The sequence below is a fragment of the Lagenorhynchus albirostris genome, chromosome 10 (genome assembly GCF_949774975.1).
Source record: "Lagenorhynchus albirostris chromosome 10, mLagAlb1.1, whole genome shotgun sequence".
Lineage (NCBI taxonomy): Eukaryota > Metazoa > Chordata > Mammalia > Artiodactyla > Delphinidae > Lagenorhynchus > Lagenorhynchus albirostris.
Window position 1 is genome coordinate 90,589,040 of NC_083104.1, and position 12,043 is coordinate 90,601,082.

Sequence of the window (12,043 nt, forward strand, 5' to 3'; positions counted from 1 at the left end):
CAAGTATGATGGGGAATCATTGGAGAGTCTTAAGCAAGCGAGTACCCAATCTGATAATTAAAACAAAAATACAAACAAATCACCTTGGCTGCTACGTGATTAGTAGGAGGTGGGGCTAGCAATGTGGAAGCCACTTGACCAGTGAGGGACTATGTCCAAATCCAAGCAACAGAGTGGACAGGAGCTGAGTGACATCAGTAGAGTGAAAAACGGTTTTAAATTTGAGAGTATAAGTGACAGGATTTGCTTATGTTTTCAGTACGGGCACAAAAGGAAAAAAGAAGATTGAAAGAAAATGTCTAACTTTTGCCTTACAAACCGGAGTCCATTCAGGGAAATTTAACTGATCATATTTCTGTTAAATTCATCCAGTAAAAGGATCCTGTGGGCAGACAGTGGTTGAGGACTTCGGGGTGGGGGGGCGGGAATCAAATACAGTAAGGGGGAGCATTTGGGCGGGGGGAAGCACTGTGTTGTTTTGTTTTTTTTTAAACGAAGCCAAAAGATGAGTTTATTGCTAGGGTTTCGACCTGCAAGCCCGAAAACTCAAGGGTATGGGAGCAATGTGTTCACTTTTTTAAACGTTGAGTTTTAAAGGATTCTGCGGAGCTGGCCTAGAACTCTGGGAGAAGAGCCTGGACTGGGTGATACCGTATTTCCTCTATTATAACTAACACACATGATTTCCCCCTACATTCACAGGTCTGGAAATCTTTTTCTCTCCGGTGACTGTGAATTTTCAACGTGGTAGGGGCTTTTCCCTTGCGGTGCACCTTACAAGCGACGGGGTCCTCCGAAATACAGCAGATTCGGAAGTCATCACCAGCGTGATCTCTGGGACCCAAATGAGATCGCTCACTTAGTTATTCCCCTCAACCTCTGGGAAATACTGTAGCAGCGACTTCACGGGATGTAAACTTCTTCACCACCCTCCGCCCGCCCCCTCGCGGACCCGCGGCCGCTCCTCTTTTCCGGGAACGAGCCACGGAGACAATACACATGCAGGCCCTCTAGCGTTCTTCCGCTCGGCGCCGCCTCGCCGGTCCCGCGCCCGCTCCCGCCCGCCGCCCGGGAAGCGGCCTGTCCGCTTTTCAGGCAGAACGCCGACCAGACGCCGGACGCCGCCGGGGGCCGCCTGGGAGCGCGCGGCCCCTGCGCCCGCGGCCAGGGCCACCCTCGCGCCCCCGCCCCAGCCTAGCCCGCCGGGGCTTCCCACAGAGGCGCCGGCCCGCCCCGCCTCCCCCACTCCGCGCGCGCCAACTCCCAGCTCACGGCCCTGATTGGCCGCCGCATTCCCGCTTTCCTTCCCGAACCGCCATTTTGAAAATCTTGTTGATTCTGGGCATTCGAGAGAGCGGCGGAAGCGTCACGCCAGCGAGCAGTCCGCGCGCGTCCTCCTCGGTGCCCGTCGCCACCGCCCGGAGCGTCTTCGTGCCCTCGCGCGCCAGGCCCGCGGCGGCCGGGACCCGTGGTGAGGGCCGCGTTGGCGAAGGACAGGCCGAGAGGGCGCGCGGGGCCCGCCCGCACCGCCGCGGCCATTTGGACGGCGGCCTGGGGCGGGGGAGGGGACGCGGGGCGGCCGGCGGCGCGGGCCGGGCGGTGGGAGGGGCGGCTAGGCGCCCGCGCTTTCCCGCCTCAGGACGGCCGGACTGCCTGCGGGGCAAGAGGGAAGCCGCCCCCGGGGAGTGAGAGCAGCAGACCCGGCTACGCTGGGAGGCAACTTTGCGGTCAGGTTTCCCGCGGCTCCCGGGGGCGGCCGGCTGGAGCCGCCGCGTCCTTCCAGCCGGGGGCGAGGGGACCGAGACGTGTGGCTTACTCCCCGCTCGCAGGTCCACAGCATGTCCTCCTCCGGCCCTGCTGCGGAGGGAGAGGGAGCCCCCGCCCAGCCCGCGTCCGAGAAAGAGCCCGAAAGGCCCGGCCCGAGAGAAGAAAGTGAAGAGGAGGACGAGGACGACGACGAGGAGGAGGAAGAGGAAGAGAAAGGTGGGGAGGAAGTCTCGTTGCTAGTGATCGATTTTCCCGAAAACGGTTTTCTGGCTGTTTTTGCGCTTAGAGACGCTAAATCGGAGTGGTTTTCAGTAGGAATGTTTGCGGAATTAGGGTTTTTCGTGTTGAGCAGTAGCAGAGAAAATAACTTTGGGAATTCCAATTTAAAAAAAATTACTCGTTCCGTTGTTACTACTTTGCAGTGCAGTTTACTTCTCGCCAGCAACAGAGAAGTTCATAACATTTTATCATTTGACAGGAAGTTTGTAAGTTTCAGATCTGTTTTTTTAAAACTGCTAGCCTTGGGAGTTCCTAAGGTAATGTTTTGTTTTTGCTAATTTAAGTACACGTCCTTTGCCTTTTGAAGTTATTGTAGGGTCCTAACTGAAATCATATATTAAGACTTGAAAAAGTTATTAATACGAGTCTTGGAAATATTTTAATAGTTTTAATTTATTTGCCGAACTTCAGCAGACGTTCTTTTCAAAGGCTTAGGGGAGTTACTTTCACGGGGAAACACCGGTGAAAGCTGTTGCTCCCTTAGAAAGTAGTTAAATACGAAAGCAGTGAACTGTGAAAGTTAAATGAGAGCTCAGAGCTGTCTCAGTTTTGGTGTTGAGAGAGAGCGGTAGTAGCCTATTTGGACGCACGAAACCGAGGAGCCTTAGAGAATTGAGTGGTATGCTGCGTCAGTTTATTCAGGATGCATGGGGCAGTGCCCCTTAGGTGTGCCCGCTTCCTAAAATGTTTCTAACCACTTAAAGCTCCGTGTCACAGATCTTATCCTTCTCTCGTGGTGTTAGCCCAATCTAGGTTTGTTTAATATTTGACTACCGCTCAACCAAACTTGGGAAGAGGTTTGAGGATTTCGTCCCAAAACCAGGTTTCACTGTCAATTTTTTTTTTTTTAAGTCTAAACCAGTCCACCGTCAGCACTTTTTATAAATACAATCTGGGTTGAGATTACACGGTGTGCCTTTTGTTTGTCTAAAGTGGTATGTGCTCTAAGGGGAAGCATGTCCACGTTTAAGTACAAAAATGCTTAGGAAAAATATGAATTATTTTTAAATTATTCATGATATAATAACTGGAAATTGGCCGCAGTATCTCACTACTAGTCCAAGACTTTCTCAGCGCTTTTTCCTCGAATTTTTGGTTTTGGATACCACCGAGATGATGAATTTCTTCACATCAGGAAGAAATTACAGAAGTCATGTAAAAATTCTATAAATGACCGGTACAGTAATGCTAGGGAGATGGATGGCAGTTTAAATTGTGATTTTTTCTTAACATGAAAATTAAAAAAAAATAGCCCCAGGCAGTTCTATAGTTGTCCTAATTTATTATTGTTCTCCTTTTCCTCATGTGAGGTGTTTGTGGAGCAGTCGAAATTGTGGATGTTTTTATCCTACTTGGCCCTGAAAATTTAACTCTACTACTGAGGCATCATAGAAACAAGACACTGAAATTTGTGCCAAATAAGGGGGTGAATTGACTTAGCTTGGCAGTGGTTTGGGGAGTGAGGGGAAGGGCGGTAGGAGATGCCTTGTAAAAGATGACCCCTAGGTTTCTGTCTTTGGCAGCTGGGTGGATAATACTGCCATTTTCTGAAAGGTAGAATTCATGAAGGTGAGTGAGTTTGGAGATGATTATGACTTCTGTTTCGGATGCCTTGAGTTTGGTGCCTGTAGGACATGAAGTGGAGCCGTTCAGTTGACAGCCTGAAGCTCAGGAGAAGGCTCTGGACTGGAGGTAGACCAGGAATGTCATTAGCTTATAGATGGTAATCAGCAGCAAGCAAAGGGCTTACATCACTCAGGGAAAGGAAGCGAAGTGGTCACCAGCGTTGCTTTAGGGTGCTTTCTTTCCTTGCCGCACACCATTGCCAGCATACACCTGCTGGAGTCCCTTTCTTTTTACTAATTCTTTATGGGCAGATCCTTATGTCTCCAAATCTTACCTGTCCTTCAAAGCCAGATCCAGTGTTTTGGTCCTTTTTCCATAATCGAAAAAGAATTACTCTTTTATCAACTCAGAGAACTTTCAATTATATCTTTCTTAAAGTGTGTTATCATCTACTTTGGAGTATATTTGTGTCTCACGGACCCCAGTAGACATGATCTCTTTCAAGAAATATTCAGTTTCTTAATCTGTTGATGCCTCCTTAGTATCTAGTGCAACTTGGCACAAAATAGGCATGCAGGTGAATGAGTGGAAGCACTTCCAGCAATCTATAGTGTCCTCTTATTTATCTGACTTTATTTCAGTCAGAAAGTAAGTGGGTTTTAGAAAATCCAGCCTAGGGACTACCCTGGTGGCTCAGTGGTTAAGAATCTGCCTGCCAGTGCAGGGGACACAGGTTCGAGCCCTGGTCCAGGAAGATCCCACATGCCTCAGAGCAGCTAAGCTCGTGTGCTACAACTACTGAGCCTGTGAGCCACAACTACTGAAGCCCGTGGGCCTAGAGCCCGTGCTCCGCAACAAGAGAAGCCACCGCAATGAGAAGCCTGCGCACCGCAACTAGAGAGAGCCTGTGCGCAGCAGTGAAGACCTAACACAGCCAAAAATAAAAAAAAGAAAATCCAGCATAATGTTTAAATTGTAAAATATATATATTACCTAGCTTAGGAAAAAAAAAGCGGTACGGACTAAACATTGCAAAACTTTTTTACAGGGTTTTATGACCATTATTATGAACATCATTTATTGAACTACAAAGTAATGCCCTGCCAATTGATTGCCTTAAATGTAAACTTGTAGAATTTTACCCTAGCCATAGTAACTCCAGGCTGCTCTGCCTTACTGTTGCTTTTCTTCTGTCAGCTTAGTAAATTATTGCTTTGCCCTGAATATCTCTTCAAGTTCTTAAAATCTCAATCTAAACTTGCTGTTTTCTGATGTACGGTAAATGGAATCCCAATTAATAGAATTATGTCTAGTCAAATCGTAGGTTTAATGAGTACCTTGGTGATTTTTCACAAATAAAGTGACTGGACTTCCATAGCAATAATTGTAGCTGGATAGAAGTTTGTTTGCTTTCTGATTTTTTTTTTAAAAACTGGTTCCCCTGTGGGGTTGCCAGGTAAGTAAAATGTTACTTTTAAAAAACTTCAGCGACGCTATTAACTTATCACGTATTTTCATCTCTGTTGTATCATTTACTTCTCAAAATCATGCTCAGGAGAAGAGTTTATGTTTATGTAGTAAAGTTAATACCTTCTTTAAGCTTTTTGTTATTTAAGAAGTATTAAATTGATTTCTAGAAAAGAGTCTCATCGTGGAAGGCAAGAGGGAAAAGAAAAAAGTAGAGAGGTTGACAATGCAAGTCTCTTCCTTGCAAAGAGAGCCATTTACAATTGCACAAGGTGAGTTTATGTTCCTTTCATTTTATAGTGAAAACGCCTAAATGTACAAAATGATGGATAGCAGTGCTTATTAGTTTTTAGTGTTTACTAAGTAGCAATATATAACTGGTGTAATTCTATTTAATTTGCCCTATTAGAACAAGTTATATGTAAATTATGCTGTAAAAAACAATTCTCATTAAATTAAATGTTCTAACACATAATGGGTATTTAACTTTAACATGGTATTTTTTCCTAGGAAAGGGGCAGAAACTTTGTGAAATTGAAAGGATACATTTTTTTCTGAGTAAGAAGAAAACGGATGAACTTAGAAATCTACATAAACTGCTTTACAACAGACCAGGCACAGTAAGACCTTTTTTATACCTTTTACCTAGTAGTATACTTATGTGTTAAAATACTTCACAATGGAAGCATAATTTTAGTTCTGGAAAGGACTTAAGCAATCAACTAGATCAATCTCCATACCATACAAGTGAGCCAGCTGACACACAGTTGAATGACTTATCACAGGACATGTAGCTGGATATTAGCCATTAGTATTTTAACATCCAGGACTCTTCATACTGTAGTTGTTTTTAAGACAAACTAAAATTTCACATTTTGAAATCAAAATTATGATGATTTTAGTGATTTTTAACTGTATTAGAAGAAATCTGTTTTTTGGATTTTTAAAAAATTAATTTATATTTATTCATTTATTTGGCTGTGCTGGGTCTTAGTTGTGGCACGCAGGATCTAGTTCCCTGACCAGGGATCAAACCCAGGCACCCTGTATTGGGAGCACGAAGTCTAACTGCTGGACCACGAGGGACTTCCCTTTTTTGGATGTTTCTAACCATTCAGAAATAAATGATTACAGCATATTGTATCTCATTTTGAGGAAATATCTGTTAAATTAGGTGGTAATTTTTCGCCAGTGTTAGAATAAATCAGTGTTTCATTTACTGAATTACTATACTGTACACACAACTTCAGTATTTCATATAAGTGAGGAGACTTTGAGCTGTGAGTGGACAAAGTAAAGTTTGACATTGTTTGACTGTCTGAAGCATGGTAAAATTTATTTTCATGTGTGTTACCTCAGTCGACCCTTACAACAATCTAATCTACACAAGTCCCATTACTGCTAAATGGTATTAACTTTTGGAGGTGCTCTGTTCTTTTTAAAGAATCAATCCCTGACTTTCTGTTGGAAAATAAGAAATATTACTAGCAACTTGTATTATTTAAGGAAAGGACGTCATTTATTTTTTAATGTTATTTATTTATTTTGGCCACACCGCACGGCTTGTGGGATATTAGTTCCCTGACCGGGGACTGAACCCGGGCCCTTGGCAGTGAGAGCACGGAGCCCTAACCACTGGATCGCCAGGGAGTAGGCTGTCCTTTTAGTAACTTTCCACATTCCCTGGTGCTGTCAGGTAACATTTAGTTGTGGTTTTATAATTACTAGTAAAAATTCCCAGATGAAATTCATTTCAATTCAAATTGTTATTTTCAAAGAATTGAGTTTGAACACTTTATAATGTTAATATTTTAGTAGCAAATACAGTTTTCCAATGTGAAGAAAAAATGTTGAATACACCAGTATTGTAGTGTGGAGACAGGTGTGAAAATAAGGTGTTGGCTTTGAAATTTTTCTTGTGTACATTACTGGGTAATAAATAGTAGCATTAATAATAGGAGAAACATTTTCAGGTGTCCTCATTAAAGAAGAATGTGGGTCAGTTCAGTGGATTTCCATTTGAAAAAGGAAGTATCCAATATAAAAAGAAGGAAGAAATGTTGAAAAAGTAAGTTATTTTTATAAATATCATAGTTAATGTGCTTCACACTTAATTTTAAACATTTAAATATAACTGCCCTTACATTTTCAGTAGACTGACGATTCTTTGCTTTAAATTCCAAGAGCATGTCATCATAAAGTATTAACTATTTCTGATAAATAGCGGCTGTCAAGATTATTGAAAACTCAAAAGACATTTTTGTTTCTTAGAAGAATGATACAGGTAAATCATTCACACAGTCCAAAATTCAGGAGGTCCAAAGGAAATATAGTGAAAACTCTTCCATTCCTGTTCCCTGCCAGCCACTCTGTTCTCCCACTTATAGGTACCACTTACACTTTTTTGAAGTTAATCAACTTGATAGAAATCATTTCCATTCTAATGCCAACAAGATGATATATTCTTTAAAAAAATTTTTTTAATGTGATGATATATTCTTATAAGAGTTTTTGTTTGTTAAGTCACTTGTAGTTTAAAAACTCTAAGTATTAAAGGTCATTACCTATACCTTCTTTGAGACATTGTCAGTAGGAATACTCGGGAAAATGTGTTGTTTAATCAGTCACCAGCCAGAAGAATTAACAAGTCTGTGAATTTTATAGTATTGAAAACTTTAGGTTATATTTCAGTGAACTAAGTGAATTTATTTTCATACCACCTTTAAGACTTAATTGGTAAATGATGTTTTCCATTTATTAATAATTACATCTGGTTGTATTTCGTGCAGTAGTCAAGATTATCGGGAGTACTTCTAAGATTCAGAGAAACATTGGCTGTTTTCTTAATATTTGTGGCTGAGCCAGTTTGGTTAGCTATTATCTTTATATTGTGGAGAATGTTTATAAACTTTCCTACATAATCACATTGGTTTCTTCCATTTTCTGTTTCAGATTTAGAAATGCCATGTTAAAGAGCATCTGCGAGGTTCTTGATTTGGAGCGATCAGGTGTAAATAGTGAACTGGTGAAAAGGATCTTGAATTTCTTAATGCATCCAAAGCCTTCTGGCAAAGTGAGGATCACTTTTTACTATTTCAGTAACAAATCAGTTATTGGTAGTGTCTCCATTCTCTTTTTTTCTGGAACATTTTAATTAGCATTGCTGTCAACATTCAGTAATATCTTTTACATTCAAAGAATATGCCTTCCGTTGACATATCTGCAACAATTTCATGACAGAAATAACAGAGAAGGCATACGGATGTGTTCTCCCTTATCAGATGTAAAGGATGTAAGATTAAGAAAAATAATTGTTAACTAAATGTCAAATGGGACAGAAATACAAAGGAAGTATCCAGAGTTATGTATATAGAAGGCACTTGAAGGACAGAAACAGGTTGAGCTGAGGGTGAGGTGTTGGGCTGGTGAGGGAGAGTGTGCGACCTATAATCAGATCAGGAAAGGCAAGATGGTGTATTAAAGCTGGATATTTACTAGATACTGGAATAAGGTTATGAGAAAGTGACAGAAAAAAGCTGGCTCTTTGAAGTTTCTTGGACTGTATTTCCAGAATCATCAAGAGAGCCCAGGAGCTGGACAGGGAAGTAAAAGTCTTACAGTTTTCCCTACTCTTCTAAAATCTGGATTAGGTTTGCCCTGATTGTTCAACAGTAACAAAGGACATCACTGAGTTAAAATGTTTATTGAAGTGTTAATTATATGACCTTGCATTTTCAGTTTGTTTTCAATCTTTTAGCAAATATTTTCATATTTTTTCATTTTGATAGGAAAGAAATTGGGAAGAGATCTAGAGGGCCTAGGAGTTCAGGGGAACACCATCAGTGAGGGGAGAAGGGCATTAAGATTAGAAATCAGAAAATAGCTCTGGGACTTTATTTTTGTCTGCTCTTGGTCCTGTTGACCATTAGCTGGATAGTGATACTTAAGGATATTTTTGTCATACAGCCACAAACTGAAGGCATATGGTAATGGGGGAGGAGGGGTTCTAGTTGATTTATTTAAAAGATGAGTTTGAACACTATTTCCCCAGAAGCAGTTACTAAGTTGCCTGAGATATGAGGGATATGTTTATATTCAACATTTCCTCAGTGATTTTCAAGTGTGTTAGTCTCAAGACCCCATTACCCTTTTAAAATCAATGAGGGCCTCAAGAGCTTTTGTTTATGTGGGTTATTTTGATATTTACTGTATTCTGAATTAAAACTGAAAAGTTCTAAAATAACAGGCTCACTACATGTTAACAAAAGTAATATCTGTATGAAAAATAACTATACTTTACAAAATTTTAATGAGAAGAACGGCCTTCTGTTTTTGCAAATCTGTTTATGTCTGTCTTAAGAGAAGACAGCTCTCTTCTCATTTGCTTCTGCATTTCCTTCTGTTGCAATGTATTGATTTGCTTGAAGTACATGAAGAAAATCCAGCCACACACAGCTGTGTATCTAGAAAAAGGAAGGATATTTTAAAAACCCTTTCAGTTAATTATGGATAGTCTCCTTTGATATAACACCAAAACTCCACAGTGGGGAGGTTCTTAAAGGTTAGTTGTAATGTATCTAAAACCATGTTAATAAACTTGGACCTTTTACCTATGCATATTTTGTAATATGCACTCTCCATTTGGAAAATGTTGGTTCCCTGAATTATGCATATCTTCCAAATGCTGGCGCATTTCATTGAACACTGTCAAAAAGTCACATTCATTAATATAACCTTTGTCTCATCAGAAAAAAATATCTTTAGGTATTGGGAGGCTGTCAGTTCCATGATAGTGGATGTGAACTTTCCAAAATTTTAATTTTCACTTGAAATTTTGAAATTTATCATTGGCAATACATACTGTCAGGTTTCTTTTGAGGTGACAGGCTCACATTTATTTCTGAGACTATGTCTGTCAAATACCTAAGTCTGAATAGGCATAGTTTTTTAATTATTCTTTTAAAAATGATATTCCATGAAAAAAGGTAGCTTAGTTCACTGCTCAGTTGTGCAAGTGCTTTTCTTTGAGGAGATCAGTGAACTTCCTTATGTAGCCAAAGTACTCTGTGTGTACCTCCGATTTTGTTATACAGATGTTATAAAGACATGTACTCAAAGGTTGAGAGTTAACACAGTATTTACTGTTTCATCAAGAACTGGTGTGTGGTTGTGAGGAATATAATGACTACAAACACAGTTTGCTGCCTCCATCTCGATAAGGTACCAGTAGGTTTACCCACCTTTGCTTTTTGCACAATTACTACAAATATCAACGCAGTGAAAAGAGTGAATAAATAATGCCTTGGTATTATTATGAAAATAGTTCTGACCTTTTGGACTTCTGGAAAGGTCTCAGGAAACCGCAGGTTCCATGAACCAGACTTTGAGCACCACTGTTTTATCCTTTTTTATGGAATCTTACTCTTACATCCATTTTTCATATCTGATTCTGTGATGATTACTCCTTAGTCTGATGGTATCAATCTCAAGCTATTTTCTGTGCTACCATATGCTTCCATCATTTGAGGAAAACACTATAAAGTCATTAATACTAATTTTTTCTGCTCTAGGATAGTCTTAAAATTATTGATTTAACATTGTTTTACTATCTTTTTGTACTTCTAGTTTGACTGTTAATCAGATTTTGTTTCCAAAAAGGGATGATGCTCTTGACATTGGATTCTGATTAATAGATTCAGCTATTTTTAGAACCAGTATAGGAAAGCTCTAAGGCATTTATATATTATTACTTTTTAAAAATGAAAGTCTCCTCGTTTATTTTTAGAAGTTGCATTTTCTTGATGGGTTTCTTGAATGATGCAACATTCTTTCACTTTCTTGTATAAATTTATCCAGCACCCATTCCAGTCCTCATCTTACTGATTTCACATACAAATTATATTCTTATAACCTGCATCTGGTTTCTGAGCTGACATAGGGATATCACATTTTTCAAATATATTCATGTCTTGGATTTCATTTAGTGAGTAGTGAGAGTTTGGACGGTGAGTTACCTTTTCTCCAAACAAGCATATCAAAGAATTTATCCAGATGGATTTGGTTCCTGGTAATAGGTGGTAATGGCAGTAGTTCACATAACAAGGTTATCTGTATACATTCTAGGAGGTTTCTTGTGGAGAACCTCTCTGAGAAATATCTTTGGTCCACTGACTTATTTTCTGGAGGTACCTAGATTGGCTGTTTCCCAGTCTGTCTTTAGAGAAGGGTAGGTCGTTTGGGCAAGCTAGAGGCTGTCCTGTGGGTTGTAGATAGCCTGAAAATGCCACATTACACAAAGCAGCCACCTTTTCTTAATTTTTGTACAGGTAACATTGACCCCTAAGACTGAAATTTCCTGGAAGAGAAGGGACCTGTGGTTCTGCTAGTTTCATGAGACATGCTTAGAGTTACCAGTAACATTTACACAATCGCGTATCTTAAGGTTACGTTACAGAATTTTCCTTATTGTAGAAAATAACATAGGCAAAAATAAAGACAAAAGATGCCCATGATTTTAGAAGTAAATAATTTTAATTCCTTAGTCTTTTCAGATCCTTTATGCAAGGTTATTTTATAGTTTTCAATTTCAGAAGTTAGTAAATACTCCCCTAAGAAAGCATTTAAAAATTAAATTTTTTAGTTAATTAAATTATTTTCCTCATGTGATCTCTGCTTTTTAAATATACATGGTTTAATTGAATATCAGAGTAATGGCAGGGGCACTTATTCTGTGGTTCTTAATTCATTTCATAATTAACATACTCAACACTTATTGCATATTTAAAATCATCAGTGAGAATATAATCCTGGCATTATTGAAAGTAGAACCCATAGGTAATATGAATATAAACTATATGTTTCATCAATTCAAGATGTGTAAAGTGAGGTTTTATTTCCTTTATGGATGATTCCTCCTGGTCGATTAGTGGGTCCCCTAAAGCAAGAAGGCAGTGACAGTTTTAAT

At 39.9% G+C, this 12,043-nt stretch overlaps 1 protein-coding gene across 2 annotated transcripts in view; it reads left to right on the top strand.

The window, feature by feature from the left end:
* The first annotated feature begins 1,157 nt into the window (after positions 1 to 1,157).
* The window catches only part of DEK (DEK proto-oncogene), a 30,104-nt gene continuing 19,218 nt past the window's right edge, over positions 1,158 to 12,043 (top strand). Inside the window, exons 1-6 of one of the 2 annotated variants that reach the window (XM_060163592.1) lie at positions 1,158 to 1,471; positions 1,830 to 1,983; positions 5,250 to 5,351; positions 5,590 to 5,699; positions 7,053 to 7,147; positions 8,032 to 8,152. In XM_060163592.1, coding sequence (XP_060019575.1) covers positions 1,839 to 1,983; positions 5,250 to 5,351; positions 5,590 to 5,699; positions 7,053 to 7,147; positions 8,032 to 8,152 — 573 coding nt within the window. In that variant the 5' untranslated portion in view covers positions 1,158 to 1,471; positions 1,830 to 1,838. Of the gene's footprint in view, positions 1,472 to 1,601; positions 1,984 to 5,249; positions 5,352 to 5,589; positions 5,700 to 7,052; positions 7,148 to 8,031; positions 8,153 to 12,043 lie in introns of those variants that run through there. The other variant, XM_060163593.1, reaches the window with a different exon arrangement.